This window comes from Sphaerodactylus townsendi, linkage group LG03 (genome assembly GCF_021028975.2).
Source record: "Sphaerodactylus townsendi isolate TG3544 linkage group LG03, MPM_Stown_v2.3, whole genome shotgun sequence".
Classification (NCBI taxonomy): Eukaryota; Metazoa; Chordata; class Lepidosauria; order Squamata; family Sphaerodactylidae; genus Sphaerodactylus; species Sphaerodactylus townsendi.
Window position 1 is genome coordinate 140,690,421 of NC_059427.1, and position 27,998 is coordinate 140,718,418.

Here is a 27,998-nt window from a genome sequence, read left to right on the forward strand (position 1 = left end):
GGATCAAGAAGCCGTAAAATGCTGAAAGTACAGGATGACTAAAAGTTAGATCTTATTCGCTAGTTATGCTAAGTTAATTAAAAACTCTAATGACTAAGTGGGAAGTCTTTGACTTTGCTAACACCTGCAATGAACCAGATCTTCTTTGCATATCTTATATTTTAATCTGGCACATGGAACGGACCCTGAGGCTACAACAACACAAAACTAGTAATGCAATTGCAATCCCCACCCATTTTCGGAGTGAAGAGCCAACAATATTAAAGCTGCCTCAGTGACCTCAAAAACTACAACCCCCACCAGCCTCTCGGAGGTAGTTTTTGTACTCATAAGATCCCTATTAACAATGCATCAAAAAGTGCGCTCTCTGCCTCCCTTCCTCCCCTGCAGTCAGCTGCGCTTACTGGTCCTGGCATGGCCCGTGCAATGGACAAGTCTTTTACGGTATCACTGACGTAGGTAGGGTGGAGGGTCTGCTTGAGTCCGGAGCCGGTGTCTGGTCGCGGGCAGAACTGGAGCAGCCGGCAGTCAGCCATTTCCTTCAGGTTTCCCCCCTTCATGGCGGCTCGCCGGCTCCGGGAAGTTTTGCAACTGGGATCTCGGGGAGGGGTACGGCTAAGAGCGCCCCCGGCTGGCAGGTGAGCGATGCAACGGAAGACGGCAAAAGAGCTTCAGGTGGGGCTGGGAGGGTGAGGGAGGCTGCCCTCTCCGCTTGTCCAATAGGAAGGGGCACCATGAGGGTAGCCACTTGTGTTTCCTGGCAAGGCTCCTGTGCTTTTCAGGGGGCGGGCAGGTTCGACGCTCCCTCCGTCTTCATGGCGGGCAAAAATGTGCATGTTGGATTTCTCTGCTTCCTACAGCTGTTAAAGCATAGACTCTGAGAAGGGAGAACAAACTGGTCACCCTTTGAGATAAGAGGCTCCCCTTAAAATATTGAGAAGAGAAGGAAGGCAAGCCTTTAAAATAACGTTAAACGAATAAGGGACATCCGGCAGTCCTCCGCAGGGGTGGGAGAGTAGCTATGGGTTCTTCTATCTTTGATTTTTAACTAAATTATGCCATTTCAAGGAATTGGGAAGAAGCAGCTGCTTGTGTCCCATTGGAGAGCAATCAGAGGAGCTAAGAGGAAGGAGAGGCAGAGGTTAAAATGGATATTCTCTTATAGTTGAGATTTGCTGGCTGTAGTTGGGAGCTGGAAACAGTCATGAAGGTTGTTGAAGAGGTGACAACTGGGAAGGAAACCAATTGGGGCGAGTGCAGCTGGCTTGGCTGGGGTCTTAATGGGTAGTATCCTGCGGTTGTTGGCCCAGAAAATGACTACAATGGGTTCTCTACTGGATATGTTCCCGCAGGGAAAGAGATCTGTTCACATTAAAGTGTGTGGAAGAGGTGTATATCCTAGATCCGTGGTGGCGAGCCTGTGACACTCAGATGTTCATGGACTACAATTGCCATCATCCCCAATTGGCCATGCTGGCAGGGGCTGATGGGAATTGTAGTCCATGAACATCTGGAGTGCCATAGGTTCGCCACCATTGTTCTAGATTATTTAATATAGATTATATAATCTAGATCAGGGGTCTCCACTTTTTGGATGGGTTTGGAAACCAGTGCTGGCAGAATATTTTGCTTTCTACACCATGGAGATGTAGTGTACATGCATAACTTTTGTATTCAGTACCCAGCAGGAGGGTTCTACCGGAAAGGAACAGCAAATAGGCAGCACGTAGACAGCATCCCTTCCAATCCATGGTGCTGTTTCAGTCTGGTGTCATGTTTAAAGAGGCAGGTTCTGGTTCTCCCTGCTACTCTTAATGCTTTAAAATGTGTTTCTCCAACAGCACAGTACAATTGCTATTGATCACCATGTTTAAATGTCTGCTAACCATTGATGGCTCTATTTGAAAATCCTAATTTTCTAAAGCCCTCACCTGGCCTGATCTTGGAAGCTGAGCAGTAGCCCTGGTTAGTATTTGGGAGGGGAGACACCAAGGAATACCACAGTTTCCTCACAGAAGCAGGCAATGGCAAACCACATCTGAACATCTCCTTTCTTGAATGCCCCGCCTACAGAGTCACTATAAATGAGCTGTGACTTGACAGCACTTCCTACTACCACAGTTTTCTACAAATGTAACTGCAATCCTGCTCACACGAACAGACTCTTTCAGTTCTTGTTGATTTCTGCAGTGGGGATGGTGAATACAGATTGATTTACTCTGAAAAGCACGCTGGTTTTTTTTGCTGATTATGTCAGAGAACTGAGTATGTGAGTAGAAGCAGCGCATGCCTAGTGCTCATTCAACTGTATAGGAATCTCTTAGGCCCCTTCCACACATGCAAAATAATGCACTTTCAATGCACTTTGCAGCTGGATTTTACTGGGCGGAATAGCAAAATCCACTTGCAAACAATTGTGGAAGTAGATTGAAAGTGCATTATTCTGCATGTATGGAAGGGACCTCAGTCCAGCTTTGGAGATGTGAACGCCTAAGAGAATTATACTATTGTAATATTAATAGATATGCCTCATATTATTTGACAGTTGGCAATTTAGAGCAATTCCTTATTACAACAATATAATCTCTGTAAGCAGCAGCAAGCCTTTATTGGCATAGACAACAGTACAGCAAAAATCTCTGTAAGGCTTTAAGAGAAACGTATTGTTTGGAGATGAAAGCAAGGTGAGAACTAAGTGTCTGAGCAACTGGCAGAAACATAGCTGTTATTTTAAAAATGCTATGAATAATCTTCAGGCTTAATTCATCTTGTTAGACCCTGTTGGCTGTAGGAGCAGTGAAACAAAGCGGTTCTCAGATCAGACCCAAAGCTGACAGGAAGACACAACATTCTGCTCCCTTTACCCTTCAAGTCTGAGAATGTTGGTAGTGCTTGTTTCGTCACTAATCAGACATGATTTGTTAATATTCAGAGAGCTTCATAGAAATGCGGTGTGGTGGAAGAGCTGGTGACACAGTAAAGTCACCTTCAGTGTGGCTTTTGGCTCCCTCTGACTGGATTCAAGACTGGTGACTTTTGGGCAGCTTCCAATAGTACTTTTTTTTCTTGGCATCTGAATTACACCCATTTCTGATCAGAAAGCATATATTGGCACATGTCCAGTGAAATTTGAGAAGAATTACTCTACAGCTTGGTGGTATTCCGTGAATGGAAAAAGCGGCTGTGGTAGGTGATAGGTCTGCTTTATTCCACCATTATAGCATCATTCCCCGAGCACCTCGCTCTACAGGTTGATTATAATTGTATGAAATGGATTATTAAACAACTGGTGTGCAAACACAAATTAGACTACAAGTGTAGCCTTAGCGCTTGTACAAATGGATGTAACAGTTTGGATATAATGAAGTTTTCTTTGCATATAGTGTATTGCAACTTTTTTTTTTAGTGCTTCTGCTAACGTAAAGGCAACTGCATTTGAAGAAGTAGAGATCAGGATACACTGATAGATACACATGGAAGACTGCACACACTACCACTTCTAGCAGTGCTCCAACCACACTGGGAAGTGCCAGGATTATGCGCTGCCATGTCATGGTGGCTTGACTTCACAGAAACAAATAGGGATGGCTGTTTTAAAAATAAAGAAGGGGTCCCCATTTGGCCTCAAAATACTGCTGCAGAGGGAGGAGGGGCTTCTGCTTCCGCCTGAGCCATTTTCCCCTTGGTGAAAGAGCACTGGGAGATCCCCATTTTTACTGCTGCATGTGCAGTATTCAGTTCATGTGTAGCTGTATAAATGGGGGAAATGACACTGCCCCAATTTGGTGTGGGGGAGGCACGAGCCCTTCCTCCCCGTGCAATGATGTTACAAGCCCAAATGGACTCTACGTTATTTTTAAAAACTATTCTTTGCAGTTGCTATGGGGCAGCAGGGAACCCAGACCCAACTCTTCAAGAACAAGCACATCTAGTTTGGTCCTTAGATGCATGACTTGAAATGCATGACTTGGGAAGTACCACAGTTGGGAAGTACCAGTGGGAAGTACCACAGTTCTCCAAGGTAAAGTTGAGTTTTGGAGGGACATCAGGCAGCTGATGGTCTCTGGTGCAGTGTTTCTGCTGTATAAAGATGTTTTAGCATTTTGTCTCCAAGCTGTCGTAAGAGAGGGCACTTGAATACTTGTCCTTCCCTAAGCTGGTAAAGTGGTGAAGAGCACAAACTCGGCTCACACATAATGCAGTGGTAGATCACTAAAAAACAATGAAATGCGTAGATATAAGGAAGAAGAAGAGGAGGAGGAAGAGGAAGAAGAAGAGGAAGAGTTGGATTTATCTCCCCCCTTTCCTATAGGTGACTCAAAGGGGCTTACAAACTCCTTTCCCTTCCCCCCTCACAACAAACACCCTGTGAGGTAGGTGGGGCTGAGAGAGCTCAGAAGAACTGTGACTAGCCCAAGGTCACCCAGCTGGCGTGTGTGGGAGTGTACAGGCTAATCTGAATTCCCCAGATAAGCCTCCACAGCTCAGGTGGCAGAGTAGGGAATCAAACCCGGTTCCTCCAGATTAGAGTACACCTGCTCTTAACCACTACACCACTGCTGCTCCTACACAGGTGATACCTGGCTAACCTCAGTACATGTGAAAGGGATCTGGGAGTGTTAGTAGACCACAAGCTAAACTCGAGTCAGCGATTTGATGTGGCAGGTTTTTTTAACAGGGGCTGGATGCCCATCTGTTGGGAGTACTTTGATTGTATGCTCCTGCATGGCAAAGTGGTTGCCCTGGATGACCCTTGTGGTCTCGTCCAACTCCATGATTCTAATACATGCTTTGAATGCAAAAGGTGTTCTTTTTCGTTTCCAGAACTTCCAGGTAAAATATTTTTGGCAGCTGTGGTAGGGATAGTTCTGCTTGAGATTCCAGAGAAGCACATCCAGACAGAGAAGATGGCCTGTGCTAGATAATCCAGTGGTCTGACTTGAAGTAAGGCAGGTTCATACTTTTATTTGGTGGCTGAAATCAAACTATTGTCTCTCATTCTCTACTGCTTTGACACCTGTAGTTACACACTATTAACTTACGCAAGTGCTTGAAGCATGTAGAAAAGTGCTACATAAATATCCAATTTATTTAATTGGGGGATTGTTCTCCCCCTCCCACACATATGCCCCATTTTCTCAGGGAAGAACGAGCTTTTCCATCATGGTGGATATTTTCTAGTTGGAGGCTGTTGTGATCCGAATCTATTGCTTTTAATAATGAATATATATTAGTGAAAAAAACAGAAGTTTGAAGCATTCTGTTAGATTCACCATTAGACCTCCCGATGGTACTATTTGACAATTGAAAAGATGTTTGTGACAGATTGTAACTCAATGGATTTTGATGTCCCTCTTGACCATAGTGCAGATAGTTTCTGAATTCGCTTCCTCCCCATCACAGCTTATATTTATTAATCTATTGATTTATGGATTCAGGGCCCCTTACAGCAGTGATGGTGTTAGAGTTGGCAGAGATAGCCAAATTCTCTTCGTTATTTTGAGAAAATGATTAAGTTAAACTTTCGGATAATTGGAAACCCTTGATAGATTATTTGGGCAAACAGAAAAAACTGAATTGATGACGAGCGGTTTTGAAGGTTAGCAGATTATCAAATTAAGAACTAGTGGAGAAAAGTGTGACGTTTATTGGTAGTAACTAAATGATCCAATGAACTACAGTCACAGGTAACAGCAAACCTGTATATCCAATTTTACCTATGTTATAAAAGAACGGGTACTAATATCTTTTTGTGTTAATACTCAGTGAAGACGAAATTGGAAGTCTTTGTGGTAAATGTAAAAACTTTTTGGAAAAAAACCCAGTCACAACATGTACAATAAAATCAGCCATAATCATTTTAAAAACCCATCAGTATGGTCATATTTATGCACCTTAACTAACAGTGGAGGTCAGTCAGCAAAGAATACAAATTAAAGCATAAATAATACCCCAAGAGAATAACAGAGATGAAAGCAGGGAAAGCGAGGCATGTCGTCGGAATCCTCATTGCTGTATTCGACCATAAGCCTGACGGAATAGGTCTGTCTTGCTTCATTTTAGAGGTGAAGACCTTAGGTCAGGGCTGTCCAACTCTGGTACTTCAGGTGTTCATGGACTACAATTCCCATCAGCAGGTTCTTTTCTGAGTTGTTCTTGGCATGCCAGTCCATTGAGTTTGAGCCCCAAAAGGCATCAGCCAGTGAGGTTCCATCACTGTGGCCCAAATCCAGTAGAACAGCTCTTGATGGTCACAGATGTAGCCTTGAGGCATGGCCTGAGATCACAGCTTAAAAGTCTGCTTGTGCCTACAACTGGGTGAGGGAGGGGAAGAGGAGAATGGTGGCAATATGCAGTATGTAACCTCTAGCACGGTTGCTTCCTTCTGGAGAGAAAGCCAGTGAGCTTTAAAAGGCTTGGTGAAGGCTATCTACTGAGAACTTCCTGGTTATGCAATCCTGAATTTAAAAGCACCTGGTTCTGCAGTGGTGCATTACCTGTGCCTTAACTTCCTTACATAAGAATCCTTTTCTCAAGCACCTGAGGTTGCTTGGCACAACCCCAAGACAAATATGTAACCAGCCAAGGCAGCTATTTTGGTAACTGGCCTTTCTTTCCCGAGTCCCTTTGTCCCTGAACTTGCTGTAACTTTCCCATACTAAATGAGCAATCCTGGGTTGAATTGCATTGCATTGCATTTAGTAAATAAAAAACTGGCCATTTCATAACACCTTGCTGGGCAGAGGCGTTCCTCCCATTGGGCAAAGTGAACAGTTGCCCAGAGCACCCCCTTGTGGGGGGGGGGGGGGGAGGCGCAAAAACTACAGGTTAGTTTGTTGGATTTTTTGTATTTTCAGTGTTTTTCCATTTTTGGCCTGCAGAGGGCACCGTTTTTAGGCTAGCAGCACCAAAATTTCAGGGGGTTTTCAGGAGCCTCTCCTGATGATATCACCCAGGTTTGGTGAGGTTTGGTTTAGGGAGTCCAAAGGTATGGACTCCCAAAGGGGGTGCCCCATCCCCCATTGTTTCCAATGGGAGCTAATAGGAGATGGGGGCTACAACTTTGAGGGTCCATAAGTTTGGACCCCCTGAACCAAACTTCACTAAACCTGGGTGGTATCACCAGTAGGGTCTCACGAAGATACTCTGAAATTTTGGTGCTGCTATCTTAATAATTGCATCCCTGACAGCCGGCACCCCCTAAATTTCCCCAGATTTTACTTTTAAATCCACCCCCTTCCTGCCAACGCTTCTTTTCTTTCTTTCTTTTATTCTCTCAATGCTTAATAAAGGTTATTATTATTATTATTAAATCCACCCCCTTCAGCATGGATTTAAAGGGAGAATCTGAGGTCCCCAGTTTAAACATTGAAAGTGATGCTGTTTCAGAGTGGGGGAGAATCCACCCCAAAACAGCATCACTTTCAATGTTGTTTAAACTGGTGACCCCAGATTCTTCCTTTAAGGTGGATTTAAAAGGAGAAACTGGGCTCTCTAGTTTAAACCCCATTGAAAATAATGCTATTTGGGGGTGGATTTCAGCATCACTTGTTTAAACTAGGGAGCCCAGATTCTCCTTTTAAATCCACCTTAAAGGGAGAATCTGGGGTCCCCAGTTTAAATAACATTGAAAGTGATGCTGTTTCCCCCAATTGAAGGGATAAAATGTTTTCATAGCAGTAATAAAACATTTTGAAAGCATTTTGAAAATGTTTTCAAAAAATATTTCTGCTGCGTGGCATGGCCCATTGCTGTGTTCAGATTTGTGAGTTGGGGCATGTTCTATAATGTGATGGTGACTTTGAAATGACCTGGTGGAAAAAAATCATTGTTTGGTCACGGTGGGAGAGGGTGGCCGCCCATGGGGGGGGGGGGGATCAAACTCAGGTTTTGCCCAGGGCTCCAGTTTGCCTAGGTACGCCACTGTTGCTGGGTCTCTCTTTTGGATTCTCTGGTAGCTCTTTTGTTTCCCTGGGTAACTGCCTCAGTCCTGCATAGCGCCCATGCCACAGATGCTGAAAGATGGATAGAATTGAGACAGTGTTTCTGGTTTTCTCTTGTTCCTGGCAAAGGCAGATTGTGCCCTTGGCTAAAGGCAAGATAAACTTGGGCAGTTCGCAGTTGTAATCCCCTTACACTATGGCGAGGACTAACAAATGGGCACGTCCTTACCTTCTACTGTGTGATTGCAAAAAGGTAGCTACTTTCTTCTAGACTTTGACAGTGAATAAGGGATTGGGAATGAAAGCAGCCTGCAACCTTCCTAGTCCTGCAGAAGTGCTGCTTTTTCCTTTTCCTCTTCTCAGGTTAGACTGCTCGCTCTGTCTTCCCTAGATGGGCATTCCAAGCATTTATTGGCTGATGCAACAACTCATGTGATACAGTTGGAGGGCTTAGTAGTGTAAGTCAGCCAAGAGCCTGTGTGCCATGCCAATGCAGAAGGAAGGGCAGAGGGACTTGTATAATCCTGTCTGATGCTTCCTGCCATGCAATTTTGAGCAAGCTGTGGAATAGAAAACCACCTTACTGTTTTAGAAGGGTTTAATAGTCCTGACTAGAGATCCAGATGTTGGGCATGTGCTTTGTCTGACAGAAAACGCTTGCAATTCAGCTGCAAGATGTGTCGATGAACAGCTAGCCCAAAATACACATACACAGGTGGGAGGAAGTCTGAATGATGCTGTGGTACAGTATATCTTGCTTAGTTCCCCTTGTTCTTTAATTCTATAATCCTAGTCCAGTTGCTTTGTTCAAGGGTTCTCTTATGCCAGTGGTGGTGAACGTATGGCATGGGTGCCAGAGGTGGCACTCAGAGCCCTCTCTGTGGCCACACGCAGAGTTGCCCCCACACACACACACACATCTAGGCTGGCCTGGGGCACTGGGCTCGATTATTAGCATTAAACCTAAGACCTAGTTTTGGAAAAGCAGTGTCAGTAACTCTGTTAAGCGCTGTTAAACCCCACTGATTTTCATGTGAAGAACTAAAGTGGGAGTAAGCTCGGTTGCTGACAATGGGACTTGCTTCTGAGTAAACCCTCCTAGGGTCATGATTCACCCATTGGAAGAGTTGCATGATTGCTTCAAAGCAAAGCCACCAACTACCACCAAGCTTACTCCCAAGTAACGCACGCCTTGGAGCCAACTGTTTTTTTCTAAACTATAACTTCAGTATTCAGGTTAAATTGCTGTTTTGGCACTTTGTGATAAATAAGTGGGTCTTGGGTTGCAATTTGGGCACTTGATCTCGAAAAGGATTGCTATCACTGTCTTATGCTGTGTGGTTGAAAATGTTTTATACCCTACAACCTGTCTTAAGTCCCAGTAAGAAAGGGGGGTTATAAGAATCATCATGCCCAATCCACAAGCTCAATTGAAATAAGCAGGGTCTGCAATAATCCTGGTATTGCTATTATGCAGTTTCCAGTGATCTCACTGGTCTTGTGCAGGAGAACGTCCTGGTGGACTGAATCCCACGAGTCATATTTGTTAGTGATGCATCACCCTTCTTTCCCCTTTGGTAGATGGATTATGCATTTCCACAACCATGAAGAGATCAACACTCTTGCAAGTGTAAGAGAGGACTGTAGGATTCAGAGGTAGTGTAGGAGCCTCGAGAAGAACAAGCACCATTGTTCTTGGAGCGTGATTTTCCCAGGATCAGGCTTGCCGATTGATATTCCTGTGGAGGCAACATGAAAGGTGTTTGCATTTCCTCATAGGATTTGAATGCCGAAGAGAGTTCTAGGTCATGCTTCTTTGAAATTCATCAGTGAGTAAGGAAGAGGGCTTTTAAAAGACACCATGAATCCCCATCTTGTTTTTTGTTAATGTTCTTAATCCAGTGTGACCCCTTTATGATTAATTTCTGGTAAGGCAAATTGACTTTCCAGGCCTACTAATTCCAAGGGATTTGTAGTTTCAGGTACCTGCCGTCCTGTGGGATTTTGATGATCCAAGCTCCGCGTGCTATTGGCAACCTCGACAGGGATCTCAGTGCCCAGCACAGCCGGACGTTCATCAACTTCACAGCACCTTTCACCAACAAACGGAAGGAATATTCAGAAAGGAGAATCATTGGGTGAGCTGCTTGTTTCACAGGAAGATGAGCGGGATATTTATGCTTAGAGGGAAGTAGCATGATACATTGACCCAATCTGTAGAACTTATCTGAGCATCTTTCACTTTGCTTTCCTGAGAGGTCATAGAATATGCAGAGCGACACTAGTTCCTAGTACTACAGTTCCTAGTACTACATTTGAGCTTGAACAAGTCACTTAAATTCTTAGTAGATGGTAGGGAATGCCACATAGACAGTGGCGTAGCGCCAAGGGGGAAGGAGGGTGCGCCATGGTGGGGGCAGGCAGGGGTGCAGGATGCACGCGTGACCCGGGCGCAGTTCCCCCTTTCTCCAGCCCTGCACTTAGAGATAGAAAATGTTCACCTTGTCGACCTCTGAGGAGGCTTACAACAGAGCATATTGAAGAGCCAATTTTCACTAGGTGTGGCTGTAGCTATTCTGCTTTTACGAACCCAGTTCCCTGCACACTTCAGTTAAATGGTGGCTTGCATTTCCTATGAGATGTGATGTCAGTCTTTTAAGTACGAGAGTAGAAATGCTGCCTGGCTCCTGAACATATTCTTCTCTTACTTGCAGTTACTCCATGCAGGAAATGTACGATGTTGTGTCAAATGTGGATGAATACAAAGACTTTGTTCCTTGGTGCAAGAAATCAGTTGTGATCTCTAAGCGCACAGGCCATGCAAAGGCCCAACTGGAAGTTGGATTCCCTCCTGTTGTGGAACGTTACACATCTATCGTGACGCTGGTGCGACCCCATTTAGTGAAGGTGCGTTTTGTGTGTTTCTACCTGTGAATTTCTCTAGGATGGGGATTCTTTGGCATTTAAAATATTTCTTTAAAGAACTGATACGCTGAATGAACACTCTGCCCCTAGAACTCAGATAGCTTAAATATCATTTCAGTAGCTTAGTTGGAAGAAATATGAAATATATTCCTTTGACTCTACTTAGAAAAGGGCCTTTTGGAAGATCAGCAGTGAGTCTTTCATGGCAGATGCAGTTCAAAGGTTGATGGGTGAACCAGGGCCACAGAACTATGATTGGCACTTGGAGTCTAGAGTTGGCCTTGGTTGTGCTTGATGGTCCTTGATAGTTGTGCAGAAACAAGATAGGCCTTGTTAGCACTGTCATCCCCTGACCCTGCCTCTGCTCTCTTTCAGGCTGTCTGCACAGATGGGAAGTTGTTCAACCATCTGGAGACTAGCTGGCGTTTCAGCCCTGGCATTCCTGGCTACCCTCGCACATGCACAGTGGACTTCTCGGTAAGCACGTATGTCTGAAAGGCTGCTAGCACATCTTACCTTGTATGACAGCTTCACCAGTCTGTTAAAATAAGGATGACGTTTGACCCTTGTATATTGAGAAAGGATTATGCTTGTGTATGGCTTTGAAGAGACAGAACCCAGGATGAAGAAGAAGAGTTTTGATTTATATCCCCCCTATCTCTCCTGTAGGAGACTCAAAGGGGCTTACAAGCTCCTTGCCCTTCCCCCCTCACAACAAACACCCTGTGAGGTGGGTGGGGCTGAGAGAGCTCCAAAAAGCTGTGACTCGCCCAAGGTCACCCAGGATCTGTCAAGTTGCGGGAAATGTATTTATTGAGATAGTTCTATTTTGTTTTACCCCACCCCGCTTAGGAATCCAGAGCAGCTTAGCACATCACTCTCCTCTTCTCTGTTTTTATCCTTGCAATATCAAGCTTGTGAGATAGGTTAGGCTGAGTGACAGTGATTGGCTCATAGTCACTTTCAGGGAGCTTCTGTGATAGAATGGAAGTACTTATCTTGGTCTCCCAGATCTTGAACTTCTGCTCTGTGCTAGCTGCGACAACTGAGCTTTGTCTCAAGCATTAATCGGTAAAGGGAGCAGATGTTCTACTCATAACTTACATTTGTACTGATAACTGATCTCTTCTACTTATAACTTGCATCTGTGCAAGAGGAAAATTCTCAGGCATTGGGCCTCTTGCAGTCAGTCCCTGGCTGTTGGAGAGCAAGTGAGGTTTTGAGCCACAGCTCTTGACCTGGCTAGACTTCATGATCAAGTAATGCTGCTGAGTATGCCTCAATCATGATTCATTCTGTGTCTCCCTGCTAAAGTGTGGCCATTTTCTATGGGACGCATGAGCTGGTGCTGCTGCTCTCCAAGTAGAATCATAAAGCAGAAGTTGGCCTGCTTTTCCTGTACTCTTAAATAATCCCAGCCAATGTTAACAGTGTGGCTCTCTGCTTAGCCTTCAAAATTTTATGCTTGAGACCTATAAAGCAATTTCTGCCTTTGGACAGAGTCCTCTTCAAGTTCCTGGCATGCAGATAGTGCTGCCTTTGGCAGGGGAGAGGGTTTACCAAACACTGTAGGATGCAGGTAGCATCTTGTAGACTCTTCCCCAGCCAACGAAGGACGACAGTGACTGGGGAGAGAAATTCAGGTGAAGACCTCAAGCAGTAGTGACGCTAAGTCTGCCTTCTGTTGTTGACGCATTCTTCTGCAGCACTAGAAATGCTTTGCTGGAATAGTTCTCCCAGGAACTTGAATGTAAACTTTTAACTATTGCAGTTGTCTTCTTTCTGGCCCTGTCCTCTGTTAACCTTGTCAGAGCTACACTTGGGTAGTGGCACATCTTCTATAAACTTAGTGGTACACTTGGGTAGTGGCACATATTCTATATCTAATCATAGACTACCCAACAAAGCAGGGGCAGTATACAGGCTTTATAAAGGAAATATAACTTCCCTAATTCAGGAAAAACAGAATTCTCACATTTAAGTGTTGTCACAATGTAGTGTTTTCACCCTGTTAGAGAAAGATTTGGCAGCTCCCTGTCCTCCGTCTCTGTGACCTGTGGCTGAATTGCAATGTCTGAAACTCCTCCTCCTTCTCTACTCAGATTTCTTTTGAGTTCCGTTCCTTGCTTCACTCGCAACTGGCCACAGTTTTCTTCGACGAGGTGGTCAAACAGATGGTGGCAGCCTTTGAGCGGCGAGCGGGAAAGAACTTCGGCCCTGAGACTCGCATTCCCCGGGAGCTCATGTTCCACGAGGTACACCAGACGTGAAGGCTGCCCAGCTGCTGTGGAGGCTGCAGGACTCTGTGTGCTGGGATAAACACTCAAGGGCTTATCCAGCCGTCTCTTTTTACCTATTTATTTGGTTTCTCCCAGTATCCTGTCTAATTTATCCACCGGATCTCATGTGATGAAGAGACTTGTTCCGGAAAACGGGGCTGGGTTGCTGTGTTGACTGTGGAACAACCTCTCAACCTTCTGATTTGCCTGGCTGCGCTATGCTGGGTTACTTCTTCTTTTTTGTGTTAGCAGATTTTATTTTAAGCTTTCCTCCTTTTTAAAATCCCCCGATCTGAGGATTTCCTCTCCATCCCATTGTCCTTCACCCCGTGGTATACGCCAGTGTGGCTGCCTTAGGCTGTGGACAGTGCCAACCTCGGTTTCTTGAGAGCAAGGTAGCAGAAGCGCTCATGTTCGCAATCAGGTTCTTTTTTGTGCCTCTTAAATCATGTGAATAAACGAACTGAAGCTACCGCTTGGCAATTTGAATGGGGAGAGGGGCTGGACCAGTTGCCTGATAGTTTTGTTCAGGGGTTGAATATGCTGCAGCAATATTGTTGTTCCAGCCTCGCTTGGGAACATTGGAAGCCAGAAGGGAGAGTGCACAAACTTATTAGAAGGGAGGCAGGCAGCTGGTAGGGACAATGGTGGAGGAAAGGAGATGTTCTGTGATGACTGCTGAGGGCAGGATCAAAACAAGCAAGCAGTGTATCTGTACTGCTTCGGCTGGCCTGGACTGATCTTCCTCATGTCCCTGTCCTTTGTTTGTAGTTAGGATGTCTAGGATAGCTGCGTGTAAAGAGTTTTGAGACTCAAAGATGCATGCCAAACGAAGGCTGAAATGCTTACCAAATGTCAAGGTTATTCCTGGAATCTGGTAACTTTAGAAAAGAGGTATGAGAAGGCCACAAATGAGTGGGAGGAAGGCAAGGCAAAGAGAAACCACATGGTCTGTTGTGACTGCCAACAGAGTTTTCTTTAAAGTCCAGATTCCTGTGTCTCCTGGCTTGTTTAGATCCAAATTCCAAGCACTCAAGCATTACCTGGGTCCCAGTGGCAGGTAGAGAGAGAAATGTCTATTACCTTCCATAGTAGAGAAAACTGACCAAGGCAGATTGAGAGCTGGAGGCCCTGGAACTGCGGTGTGAGCAAACTTCCTCCATTTTATCAGCTCTATGGTTGCATGCTGATGCTCTATACAGTGGCTAGGGAAAGGCCTTAGGTTGAGGGTTGATTGCTTTGGGATAGGGTCTCTTTCCCGCCTCTCTTGGCCCCCCACAACCACGGTTGCTCTTTCTGCACCAGGAGAGTGACTGTACCTTGTGTGCTGTGCATTGCAGAGGGTTCATCTGGAAGTGAGTGACTAGAGAGGAGTGACTAGGGTTCCACTCTCTTCAAGAGCTTCATCTGGAAGCCACCGTTTCTGGTGTTCTCTGCCCCCTGAAACTCTTATCACATGGCCACTGTCAACCTATTTAGCTGTCCCAGAAACTGCCTTCAGTTCCCATCACGACCCCAGTGTGGATATCCCAGGAGAGCTCTCTTTCAGAGATCCAGTTTGTTTTCCTTGACTTCGCCACACTCGGCTAGTCAGGAAGAAACGTTTACCTAAGCTAGATACACATTTTGCACAAACTGTGGATGCATGTTATTGCTGGGGTTGGGTTAGGGGGTCTGCCTTATAAGAGAGCAGAGCTGCCATGCTTCAAATCCTGCGATACCAGAAGCCGAGCAATGCAGCGAACTGCATGATTTGAATCCTGAGAGTGGATGAGTGAGAGGATGGAAGTGCACATGATTGCTGTCATAGTTTACCGTTGACTTTCTTGAATGGGGCTAGTTTGCAGGAGGAAAAAAGCGGGAGGGGGAAAGGAGGAGAATATTAAATTGAGTTGTGCAGGTGGGGAGGACTGGGAATAGGGTAGCTAGATAAATCTTAGGCACAGCTTGCCGGCCTTCTGCTTTACTTCCTCAAACGTTTGCAGAAAAGTAGTACTAACATTAAGCCGGTATGCTGAAAAGTTTTTGTCTGGCAAGTGACTCCATAGAGGCTTGCCTTTCTGCTGTGACACCATCATCCTCTGGGGTTTCTTCCAGGATCAAGTTCCAGCCCTACTTAGAGACCTCCCAGCTTCTCTTTGTAGCTCAGACTACGTAGAATCAGCCTTCTGATTGACACTTAGGTAAAAAAAGGCACACTGCCAAAACTTTTGCTTAGCAAATGGCTAGCTTGCTAAAACTTCTCAAAGGGCTGGGTCACAGATTTGAAGCCATATTAGGCATAGTGGGAAGCAAGTAACATGCGGCCATTGGGATGATCCTTCTCAGACAAATCTGCATCTTGATGCGAGATTGCCTGCTGCGGTGGAGATACCTGACTAGTCACTTCTGACATAGCGTGGCAATTCTGCCGGAGCCAGTGTCTTTCTCTGATGGCTTCCCTTTGCCTCACAGAGAGCTGGTTGTTCTCCTGTTGAACCTTTGCGTATCTTGTCTGCCAACTACTGTTAAATCTGTGTGGTGCCTCTGTCGTTTACTTCCCTGTGGAAAGATTGCTTGGCTGCCATTTATACTGAATGATCAACCTGGATTTCTGGTAGCTCCTTGAGTCCAGTTCCTTCTCATTTCCGGTGGTCTTCAAATATCAACTTGTGCAATGTAGAGCTACTTCATGATCAGTGGGACTGTATTGGTTTAAGCCAGAGGTGTCCAACTCTGGTGCTTCAGGTGTTCATGGACTACAATTCCCATCAGCCCCTGCTGGCATGGCCAATTGGGCTGATGGGAATTGTAGTCCATGAACATCTGAAGCACCAGAGTTGGACACCCCCTGGTTTAGACCAACAATTCATACGCTTTATTGAAAGATTCCCCGCCAATAAGAAAACGTTTTCCCTTCAGCGCAAATTTCCTAAAGCTTATCTAGGAATTTTAGTACAAAGTCACTGATCAGGTTGCAATCTCCTGTGCGCTTACTTGGGAATAAATCTCACTGAACTCAGTAGAACTTTCTTCTCTCTGAACATGCTTTAGGTTGCACTTGTTAGACTGTTACTTGCTTAGTTGTGCCAGAGTCTGGAGTGTGTATGTAGGAAGCCATTTGTCACCTCAAGAGGCTAGTGATTCAAAGAAAGCGTGGCTCTGTGTGCCCCTATTCTGCAAAAGTGCTGTGTGTGTGTGGAGAGGCGCTTGGGTACTGAGCATAGGATTCAGCTTCCTGCAAATCTCAATTTTTTGTTTTTGTAAAGTAGAAAAGCAGGTTTTTAGCCCTCATGGCTATGAAGATGTGTGAAAATGCAGAGGAAATGCCTACTAAGGTCTCAGAAGTCAGAAGAATGGCTAAGGTTTCCAGTATTTGGGGCATATTCCTCTTATTTGAAAACTCAAACGGTCAAATAAACAGTGTCAAGAAAGGATGTGGAGGCGGGGAGGGGGTGAAATGATGCACTTAATTAGTATCGTTCATATAGGTCACTGCATTCAGCTTTTCTTAGTGCAGAACAGCTTTTCTTGGGCAGGAGTTTCCTGTTTTTGTATGTAACGCAGCCATCCCTAGATAAAAGCAATTGCTTCTGAGCCTGAATACCTGCCTCAATGGTTTCTCTTCCTGAGTCTGGCTGTGTGCATTCCACCAAGCTGGCTGCTTTCTACTTGGAGGTGCGGCCTGCGCAGAGGAACAGCTGTGTGGATCCAGGGCTGTGGTGTGGATGGAGAAGGAGGTAAAATTGCTGCCTCTTCACTTCCATCGGTGAAACACTGCTTGTGGACCACTTCATCCCTCCCCTCTCCTTCCTGTACTGCCCTGATCTATGTGATTCTTACTGCATGCCAGTCCTACAACCAACCGCAGGAATGATCTTCCTATGGGCCTGAAAGGGCTTCAAGGAAAATCAGCCTTTCCAGGTATGCATGGCTAGAGTCAGATCAGAAGTAACTGTACAGACTCTGCTGGCTGGGTTCCTTCTGTGCAGACTCATCCCATAAGGTTGCTGGGACCTGTTCTCCAGAGCTGGTATGCCACTGATCCTGCCAATCATATTGTTTGTACCTTTGGTGTTCTAACCTCCTGGTGGGAAACGTCCTTCATAACCATGAGAGAAAGCTGCTTTTAAAAAATAAAAACCAAGATGCTCATTGGAGTGATGAAATGCAAGCTTTCACCATCACCATTATACACTTGCTAAGAAAGGACCAAGACTGACTGGCATGTGCTAAAGCTTGGGTTTTTCTTGAGTTGTTTTTTTTGACAGATGGGAAGTAGAAAGTCTAATGCAGGGGTGTCCAACTCTGGTGCTTCAGATGTTCATGGACTACAGTTCCCATCAGCCCCTGCTGGCATGGCCAAAGCGCCAGAGTTGGACACCCCTGCTCTACTGAGACTATTTTTTCCTGTGTGACTTTGAATTGTTATAAACTTGATCCTTTGAATCATGAATTGTGTTAATGTATATCTCAGCTGAGTCCCCTCTAGATGGACGGAAACAAAACATGGCATCAGGTCTCCTCAAGATATTAAAATGTGACTAACGTCTTATTGGTTTCAATGGAATTTAGTGCTAGGTGTGTGTATTTGGGGTGAGGCTTCTGCTTATGGCAAAAATGTGCAAAAGCATTCTGCGTAAGTGTTTGTGAAGCTCAATTCCTGTTTGACTGAAATTTCTCAGCCTCTGCTGAGCCTCAGTTTCTCTGGCATGGGCTTTGCATCAATGAGATCTATGCTGGACTTCCGCTTGGTTGGCAATGCACATCTTGTTGTGTCTTCCATTGTCGGCTGACGTCCCCTGGCACCTGTGAGTCTGGTGTCCTGACTTTTTCAACTCATTGAATCTTAAGCCACCCTATGATGAGCCCCCAATCTTTCTGCTTTTGAGATCAAAGCAGTTCTGGTGTAGATGTTGCAGTGCCTTTTGCTGTCACTTACCTGTCGCTTCTTCTGTCTCCATCTGCCTCATGCTGTGTAGCCAGGTGCATGCTACCTCAGCTTGTTAGGAAAAGGGATTACTGCTGGAGGAAAAGACAGGGGCAGGGAAGCAAGATCAAGTGATAAGAGGAAAAATAATTTGGTATGTGCAAACCCTGTCCCCACAAAAGTTAACACTGAACCAATCTTAAGAGCATTTTATAGACCAATTAAAAAAACTATTTGCAAAAGATTGTATGGCGTGTTTTTGAAGACCATCAGTGTTACGGCTGAAACATTGATATGGGTTGCACTAAAGTTGGTGCTACAAGGCTCCTGAGATGGGGTGGAACCGGAAGGGCTGCAGGGTTTACAGATGGCGTGGGGCTCTCCAGTACCTGTTCTGGGTACAGCCAGACGTTTAAGCTATATTCCTAGCACCGCACCTTCTGGATTATGACCTTGCCTACCTGTTTGAGGAGCACTTAGGTTGGGCAGCACCAGTGGTATAACTGCAGTGGCCCTGCTCATCTAACTTCATTGAAAGGGAGATAAAACTAAATTGTGGAGAAGGAATTGCAAAGGCCTCTGGGCAGCCAGCCTGATTGGACCTCACAAGTTTCAACAGGAGTATTTCAGAACACCTCCGACCTTTACAATGAAAACAGAGGAAAGTACTATGGGCACCCTATGCTTGCTTTATCATCCCTTCCCTTGTGTGTGTACTTTTTCTTCCGTTCAGAAAGTGCTGTTATTCTGGAAGGTACTTTCTGAGATATACACCATGCTTTAGGTCTAAAGTTGGCTGATAGTGAATTGCTTGAGCAAACCCTACATTTGAACAGAATGACTGGCAATAGCTCACAGGAGTCACTTACTCAGAAAAAGAGTATATATGCTAGGGTCTCCTGGAATTATGCCGCTTCATCAAAGGCTCACTTGACTGGAGGCTCTTGTCATGAAAAGGCTGGGCTGGCTTTCCAGAATTTGGCAGGAAGAATGTGGGTGCTGTTTGAGATAACGTGAATCCTTTTCTAAATGTTGATTGGTCTTGTGCCCTGCAGCTGCTTCTATTTTGCTGGGACAGGCTGTCTTCTCAAAGGGCAGCCTCTGCTACATGGCACAAACCCAACCATCCAGCCTATTTACAGCAGTCTTCTGGGAACATCGTTCCAGAAGGGGTTGCAGCATTTCCCTTCCTTCTCCAAGCAGTGGCTTCCTTCCAGCATGTGTCCAGTACTCTTTAAGAACAAGGAAAGGCTTATCTAAGTTCAGCTGAGGTTGGGGTTCTTACATGATACTTTATATACATTATACCATTGCAGTCTGCCCTTAGGAATATGCTCACAGTCTACTTTTTCCAAGAGCCATTTTGTGTTAGCACTGCTGAACTCCATATGAAAGAATTAGGGCCAAGCTGGACATGGTGGTGTCCACAGGCCGGAACCCATGGATCTGCTGCAGTCTCACAATGCCATAAGGAAACAGACACAGTAACTGGGTTAGGGGGCACAGAATCACTGGAAGCAGTGAGAACTCCAGTAAATTCTAACGAGGCAATTTAGAAACAGAGTGGGGGCTTGACCATGATTGGGCCTACAGCTCAGTGGGAGGAAAAACTCTTATCCCCCTCCCACGGCCTTTTCAAGTGCCAAAACAGATGTTGGGGAGTGCTTCAAGATGTAGCGCACCAAGCTTCTGCACATCTGTTCCTTCTCTCCCACCAGGTCTATTCAAAGTACAGTGAACACTGCCTATAGTGTTCACTTAAATTTATTCAATGCATGTACATCTGGACGTGTGATTTAAACCCCACATTTAGCCAGGTATGGGTCCCCAGCCTCATTTGTAAACTGATCACACATTGGCTCTTTTCTTACAAACAGATGTATGTACAAGATGTACATGCACTGACCGTAACTTGAGAACAGGATTGCTGCTTGCCCTGCAAGTGTTGTTGTCTTGAAGTGATAACACAGGTCACCTTATTCTCCTTACCTCCTTACCTAGGGGGCTGCTATTGGGGCTGGCCACTCCCCCTTAAAGGCCGTTGGTTTCATTTAGAGCAGGGGTCTGCAACCTGCGGCTCATGCTGGCAGGGGCTGATGGGATTTGTAGTTCATGAACATCTGGAGAGCCGCAGGTTGCAGACCCCTGATTTACAGCAAATGGCAACTGGTGGGCTTTCCACTCCCCCAATCCAGTTGCAGCTTCTCTCCAAGTGTATCTTCAGCCAGATTAGAATTCTCTTGCCAAAGGTAAATGTACAAGTTGAAAGTTATACATCCAGGCTCATCCAGCTGGACTTTAAAAAGCAGGAACCCCCCCCCCCCCCAACCGCTCCCATTTCCTGAAAGACAATAGATAAGGGGTTGTGACCAGATTATTAGAAAGTCCAGAAAAGACATCAAAACCTGCAGCTGCTGAATAGTGACTCAGTAAATACACATATTGTTTTACCTGAGCTCAACTGCACGCGAGGATGCCCCGGTTGCTTGTTTCTGCCAACAGTAATATAAATTAAAAAGGGTGAACTGAGTAGTGTTTTTCTAGCTAACTTTCAGATTTTCAATGGAACTGGTTTAGCAACCTAGACAGGGGCTGGACCTCTCATAGGAGTCTTAAGAACAGCAAAAGATCCCCCCCCCCCCCCGGGTTAATGTAGGAACATTTCTATCAGCATGTTAGCACTCCACAAAGGAGATACAACCGATAACATACACAGTATGTTGTATAGTTGGCCAGTATGCATGTACACTGCTGTAGCAATTGAGAAATTCCCATGATATGAAAAGCCATTGATACAGCAAAAAGAGACACTTGCTAATCCAGTTTGCCGGCCTACGAATACAAAAATCAAATTTCGGGAAATACTTCCATCTGCTGCACTGCCACAGACTGAAGTTCGTGTCAGAATGCTTGGAACCACAGAGGAAGTTAAGTAGGTGTTTGTAGGGAAAGTTGGGGGGGGGGAGATTAGTCTATGTGCAAAAAGACAATCTCGGAATGGCATGAAACTCAAGTCACCATATTATCATAGAAGAAACATGAAATAATGCAACAGATGTACTAAAAGTTGAAATAGGTAAGCTAGTAATATCCCCTACAAGAGACAGAAAATAAGAACTGTGAGACTATTCCTCTGCATTTGTGACAACTGGTTGCCCAGCCTTCATTTCAGCTGCAGTGGAAAAGATTAGAAGATCAAATTTTTGGCTATTGTTGGTTTTTCAGACTGTCTGGCCATGGTCTGGTAGTTTTTGCTCCTAATGTTTTGCTCGCATTTATGGCAGGCATCTTCAGAGGTATCTAATGGAGAGACAGAAGATGCCAGCCATAGATACAGGTGAAATGTTACGAGCAAAAACTACCAGACCATGGCCACACAGCCCAGAAAACCCACAACAGCCAGTTGATTCCAGCTGCGAAAGCCTTTCACAATGCATAGGTCAAATTATGTTAATTAAAGCTCTAAGCCAGCAAGGGCTGATGGGAATTGCAGTCCATGAACATCTGAAGCGCCAGAGCTGGACATCCCTGCTCTAAATTGACATCTCTATTCTACATCTTAGGGTTAGGATCTGTTGCAGTCACACAATGCCATAAAACCAGGTTAGGGGGCACAGAATCACTGGAAGCAGTGAGAACTCCAGTACAAAAACCGAGAGCTTGATGTAGCTTGAGGAACAGGGACCAGACACTTGAATTCTGTAACTTGTTAATAAAAACATTTATTTTGCAGTTTGTACAGAACCACCTGAAGTTTGCAACAGGATGCAGATGCTCGCACAGCCAAGTACACTGTGCCTTAAAGAGTGGGGTTTCTTTCCTTTTTTTGTGGTTTAAGGGGGTCAAGGGATTTCACACAAACACACAGAAAAAAAAACAAAACAAAAATAGGAGTGTATGAAGTCCTTTCTAGCAAGGAAAGGAGGCCAGGAGACAGGTTGTATTCTTTGCCACCGTTGCTCAAGTTACGGCTAGCCCGCTGAGCTCTCTGTGGCAGTTATCACCATGGCTGACGTTCTGGGAAACAAACGTGTTGCCAAATATCATCCACTAAGATTTGGACAACCCCACCTTTTCAATACCACAGCACCAACACTGAAATCAAAACACAGAGGGAGAAGGCACTTGCTTCAAGCGTCCTGTGCCTTATCCCCCTTTAGGCTAAACAGGAGGGGATCGGGAGATTTCGGTGCCTGGCAGATGTTCACCAGAATTCTGCCTTTGGCAACAAAGAACAGTCTCCCAAGGACAGGGAATGGGGGTGTTGAATGGGCGCCAGTACAAATTGGGACAATCAGTTGCTGTGGCAGCTGGCATGGGGGAAGAGTAGTACTGCCCCTCAGATAAGTAAGGGGAGTAAGTTTTACTCTTCTACTGAGCACAGACAAGGATTGGGGAGCTGCAGCCTACCTTGCTCTGCCTTTAAGAGCACAAATCCTGCTGTTTTACAGCAGAGAGGAAGGGAGCATATGACAACACGCAGGGAGCAGGAGACTGAGCATACGAGGGGGGCAAGAACCTCCCTTCCCTCCTCACAGTGTTCCAAGCTGGCATAGAAAAAGAGGACATTGTTCAGAACGCAGAAGCTCTCTGCACGGAGGGGAAATGGTGATCCAGCTGATATAAAAGCAGCATGTGATACAACATGATTGTTAAATGGAGAAGTATCCTCTGCTCCTGGCCAGCAACACAGGGCAATGAAGTAGTAACACCAGAACTAGAAATCAACCCACTCTCTGGCCTGGGATATCAACTCAGGTTGGGAAGAACTGCCCTGGGCCCTGCACTTGAGAGTCTAAACTAACTTTTGGTGGTATTAAGAGGTAATTGGAAGGGGTGGGGGTGGGGAGATACGTTTCTAGTTTCAGCTGAATTTATCCCATAAATAACCTGAAAATGTGATGGTCAGTGCCTCCAAAGGAAAGATCCTGTCAAGGCCCTTTTGAACAAAACCAAAAAGTTGCATCATTTTGACCATTCCCATAATAGCTACTCCCTGCCACATCCTTGGTTTTAATCAGACTTGGCACCTACAAGAACCATCAGCCCATCCGTGCTCATAGATTTGGGTCTCTCTAAGGGGAAGCCAAGCGCCCGGCTCCAGATGAGTTGAGACAGAACACCGAGGGCTCGAGAGACGCCGAACAGGACCGTGTAGTAGTTCATCTCCTTCATGCCATAGTACTGTGGAGAAAAAGAATCCATAGTTAGAAGGTTGCCAAGAAAAGGGGAGACTGCTCCAGTCGCAGCCAATGAGAATATACCTCCTCTGTGTTGCCCACGAAGGTTATCCCCTTCTTCTGTCTCCTCATGTCCCCTCATTTGGCTGCTATCATATCTAATGGATGCTCAAGACCTCTGGAAGCCCAACCTGCAAAACCTCTCCAGCTACCTCGTAGCTGCCCTAGCCTTTCTAAAAAGCACAAGAGTGATGCAGAGAGTGTGCATCTTAGATTTTCTGGCAAATGGCCATTAATAGAATAAATCTGTGAACGTTCTCATCATAACAAGCTTCCTCGAATCCTGAATGGAAAGGCACATGCAAACTCACAGTTCTTCCAACAACTCAAGTTTTCCCAAAGGATTTGTTCAGTTTCGTCTTTAGAGAAGTGAACATGTTTTCTTTTTTTTAAAGGGTCATCAGAATCCCCATTTCCAAGGAGACACCCAAACCATTTGAAGTTCAGTTTATTAATCTAATTTTAAGCTGTAGCTATTAACAAATTCAATCCTGCATCAACACAAGTCTTGGTGAGGGAATGAGAGATCGAGATGATGCTTCGAATTAGGGGTTTTCAGCACAGCACCACCCTGTTGGTTGCTGCTTATTGTTTCAGTTTATCTTCAGGCTTCTGCTTGAGCCGTCAGTATCTACCTCCTATTCCTTCCTTTTTTCTATCGATTCTTTTAGGAACACTTTTGCCCCCATCTTTTTTCTAGCAATCACACTTCAGCTGGGCTTATTTGTAGGTAAAAATGTCCCTCGTGCTTTTGTTGATTCCTCCAACTTCCTGTTGACTGGACTGTGCTCTCTTTCCCGCACCTTGGTAATGAGGAATTTTTATCCCTTCTGTTGGCAAATTTTTGAGTAGAAAAAAAAATTCAGTGGCTAGCGATATATTCCAAATCTGTCTAAGACAGCACAGCATTTGGTACCTTTTTCTTTCTCTGCCCTCCGCACACACCTCCCCCCAGTTTTTCCCCAGAAGGCCATTTGGCTTTCACTCTACCTTTCTGCTTGGCTCCCTTCACATGTCCCTCTCCCACAGAAAGATGGAAACCACCCCCCCCCCCTTGTTTAGGCATGTCTGTGATTTTTTAAAATTCAAAAATAACTTCCTGATAGTGATACATCTCAATGTGCCTCTGCCTTGATATCCAGGCCTCCCCCTATTTACTATGTATATTTTTTGTGGGAAGTCCAGGGCCAGTGAATACCAGATGCTAGAGACAAACAGCAAAGAGCATCAACTTCATGCTCTAGATCAGGGGTAGGGAACCTGCGGCTCTCCAGATGTTCAGGAACTACAATTCCCATCAGCCCCTGCCAGCATGGCCAATTGGCCATGCTGACAGGGGCTGATGGGAATTGTAGTTCCTGAATATCTGGAGAGCCGCAGGTTCCCTACCCCTGCTCTAGATGCAATGTTACCAGACTGGCCCATGGTGGGTGGGTGGGTGGTTTTGTTTCTAAGACAACACTGTCTCTACCCATCCTGCCAACCTTTGGGGTGCATAGCAGGGCAATGCCAAGATGGGGTACCCATTCTCTGTATTGACTAGGGCACCCACAAGGACAGAAAACCTGTCTGCACTTGCCTTCACCCATGTCTGCCTTGCAAAATACCTGCCTCTCCCTTCCTGAATTAAAACAAAGACAATACTTCTGCTATAGAAGCCCATTTCCAGCTGCAGCCCAGACCATCAGCCTCACTAAGCCAAAGAACATGCTCCCTATCTTGGATGGGTTTATACTCTCCTTGAAAATTCAGATTCACAATTATGGGAGTTCTGCTTGACCTAGGAGTCACTTTAGAAAACCAGGTAGCTGCTGTGGTTCCAAATGCTTTTGCCCACCTCTGGCTGGTTCATTAATTTTGTCAATTTGTGGATCAATCAGATCTAGCCACAGTGCTCCAAGTTATATCTAGACTGGACTACTGAAATGCATTCTACTTTGGTCTACTCCTGAAGACTGTTTGGAAGCTGTAACTAGTGCGGAATGCTGCGGCTATACTGCTGGTCAAGGTATTGGTTTTATCCTTTGAAGTCCTATATGGCTTGGATCTGGGAGATCAGAAGAACCATTCTCTCACATACATTCCTGCCCAGGAATTAAGATGGCGGAGAGAGGCCCTCCTGGCTGTATCAATCAAAGACACTGGTTTGGTGGGTACATGAGAGAAGACCTTTTCTATAGCAGCCCCACAACTACAGAACAACCTCCCCAGGAGAGGTGTACATGCCCCTCTCATTGTCAATCTTCAGGAGGCAGTTGAAGATCGATTTATTTGGGACTGCATTTTGATTGATTTTGCTTTTATTATTGGCAGTCGTGACTCAAATTTTTAAACTGATGATTTATAATTTTTATAATAGTTTGTTTAATTGTGTTTCTCTAATGTTTTATTAATATTCTAAGCTGCCTTAGGTTCTGGAAGAAAGGTGGCTAATAAATTAAATTAATGAACACAATTTTCCATGAAAGAGAAACTCCACAGGTACAAGCTATGTAATACTTTGCTTCCTCCCAGTTATAATGTGAATGCTCTTTGCACCAAGGGATTCCCAACCATTTTGGATTTCAGTCCTACCCCATCTTCGGCCGTAAAAGTACAGAAAGCAGCAGAAGGACCCAGCAGCCACTAGAGGGAAGCAGATCATTACTCTTTGCCTGCGGTCTGTTAATCAGTGCTTCTTGAACGGTGTTCTGTAGATGCCTATCAAAAGTTCCTGGACCAGATTATTAGGCGTGTCAGACAAACTGCAGGCAGGATGCCTGAAACAACCGCCAATCTTTCCTACAACAAATAGCCACAGAGATGTGCTGGGCACATTCCAGACCACACACTCAGTTCGTGCAGAGCGAAAGCAAGGCCAGAGAACCCTTTCACCTGTGTCCCACAAACCAAGCGCGTGTCCTGGGATGCGCTCCAGAATACTCAGTAATGCAGAGTTTCCATGGCCAATCAATATGGGAAAAGGGCTTCCTAGGGACACAAGTTGAATTTGTATTCCTGTAAGCCCTGACCTGGATAGCCCAGGTCACCTGATTTTGCCTCAGAAGCTGAGGATGGGAGACATCCAAGGAAAACCAGGGTCATGAACTGGAGGCAGGCATCCACAAGCCACCTCTTGAGTGACTCTTGCCTTGAAAAAGCCAATAGGGGTCACCATAAGTCAATGACTTAATGGCAAAAACAGAAACAGTTCTGTCCTCCTGCTGTTAAAAGTTGGGAACTGCAGCCACATTTGAGAGGGGGCAGGGAGGCACGTTGTAGTAGACAAGATACCCAGCTCCTTACCCTGGAACTGTCCCCAGGGTTGCTTTCCTACCATCTATAGCAGCCAAGTCAGGCACAACCTACCGCTATGGAACTGGAGGGAGAGAGCGTGCCACAGGAGAACCTGGGACCTGTGCCACTCCTGAAACAGCTTTCGCTTCTGGGATGCCACCAGAGCACCAGTATCCAACCAGCCTATAGGTTTAAATAGCTGAGAACAGGCCTGCAGAAGAGCAGGTGTGATCAGCCAGATCAGGGGTCGGCAACCTTTACTACCCAAAGAGCCATTTGGACCCATTTGGCCCCAAAGATCTACCGAGCCGGAGAGCGGAGCCGCCTCCAGTTTGGCCCCTCCACTCACCTTTCCTTCCAGCGCTGCTCTGGAGGGCTGGAGGGACATGCCCATGCTACCCTCCAACTTCCAGGCCACGCAGAGCCGCAGTATAAGGCTGAAAGAGCTGCATGCGGCTCCAAAGCCACGGGTTGCAGACCCCTGAGCCAGATGAATCAAGCTCACTGACAAGGGTACATGGACAACTGATGCACGCCTCCCCGCTCCGAAAGGCCAAGTCCAGAGTCAGTGTTAGGTCTATTCATTTATTCTTTTATCGGTATACCTTTGCAGCTAAAACAATGAGCCGGGATCCAGGAGATCTCAGTTTCAAATGTTAGTGCTGTCACAGGGAGCCTTAGGCACTTTTTCAGTCCTACCATCCCCATCCTCAACAGTTTGGGGTGACAGAGATTTACCTTACAAGCCTGTTTGTAAGGATTACAAGGTAATTATGGGAAATGCTCTGAACATCGACAAACACCAGGACTGGTTGGTTTTTTTTGGGGGGGGGGGTGGCTTTGGATAACTGATCAGCAACTAGAAAGTTCTCTCCCCATGCCCCAGTTTCAGGAAAGGAGTTACCACAGCAGCGCTTGTGTTGTGCTAGTGCATGCAAGAAACTCTGGAACATTCAGCTCACAACCCACAACAGCCAGTAGCAAAACAGTTCTACCACAAATCCATTGCTGATTACTTTGCTCTCAAGAAGCTGCTGGAGGTTTACAAAGGTTTTATTCACACGGATGGAAAGATGCTTGCAGGACACGGATTCTTGCTTGCATTTCTTCACTTCTGAAGGACAGGGCTCTGTGTCCTTCCCATCCTAAAGAAATCAGGAGGCTGGACCCAGCAACTCACCTGTAAGAGGACTCCACTGTGTGCATCCACATTGGGCCAAGGATTTTTGGCCTTGCCCTGTTCCAACAGCACATTAGGAACAATCTTGTACAGCTGAGCCACCAACTTGAAGAGGGGATCTTTGGGAAGGTGCTTGAGGGCAAATTCTCTCTGACAGGTGTAGCGAGGGTCAGTCTTCCTTAGAACTGCATGACCATAGCCGGGAACCACCTGCAAGCAGAGCAATTTGTCAGAAATTTAATTTAT

At 45.6% G+C, this 27,998-nt stretch overlaps 2 protein-coding genes across 3 annotated transcripts in view; one reads left to right on the top strand and one right to left on the bottom strand.

Annotated features, from left to right (window-relative positions):
- Nucleotides 1-457: 457 nt before the first annotated feature.
- On the top strand, nucleotides 458-18,298 carry COQ10A (coenzyme Q10A). Of its 2 annotated transcripts, none has more exons than XM_048490952.1 (6): nucleotides 458-638; nucleotides 9,920-10,081; nucleotides 10,658-10,850; nucleotides 11,244-11,345; nucleotides 12,971-15,852; nucleotides 15,967-18,298. In XM_048490952.1, the coding sequence occupies exons 1-5, from the start codon at nucleotides 559-561 to the stop codon at nucleotides 13,136-13,138; spliced, it is 705 nt and encodes a 234-aa protein (XP_048346909.1). In that variant the 5' UTR covers nucleotides 458-558; the 3' UTR covers nucleotides 13,139-15,852; nucleotides 15,967-18,298. The 2 variants fall into 2 exon arrangements, with proteins under 2 accessions (XP_048346909.1, XP_048346910.1); XM_048490953.1 differs by having other exon boundaries at nucleotides 562-675.
- Nucleotides 18,299-21,753: 3,455 nt separating this feature from the next.
- CS (citrate synthase) overlaps nucleotides 21,754-27,998 on the bottom strand; it is a 37,070-nt gene continuing 30,825 nt past the window's right edge. Inside the window, exons 10-11 of the mRNA XM_048490461.1 lie at nucleotides 27,753-27,962; nucleotides 21,754-23,240 (exon numbers count right to left, since the gene is read on the bottom strand). Coding sequence (XP_048346418.1) covers nucleotides 23,070-23,240; nucleotides 27,753-27,962 — 381 coding nt within the window. The 3' untranslated portion in view covers nucleotides 21,754-23,069. The remainder of the gene's footprint in view (nucleotides 23,241-27,752; nucleotides 27,963-27,998) is intronic.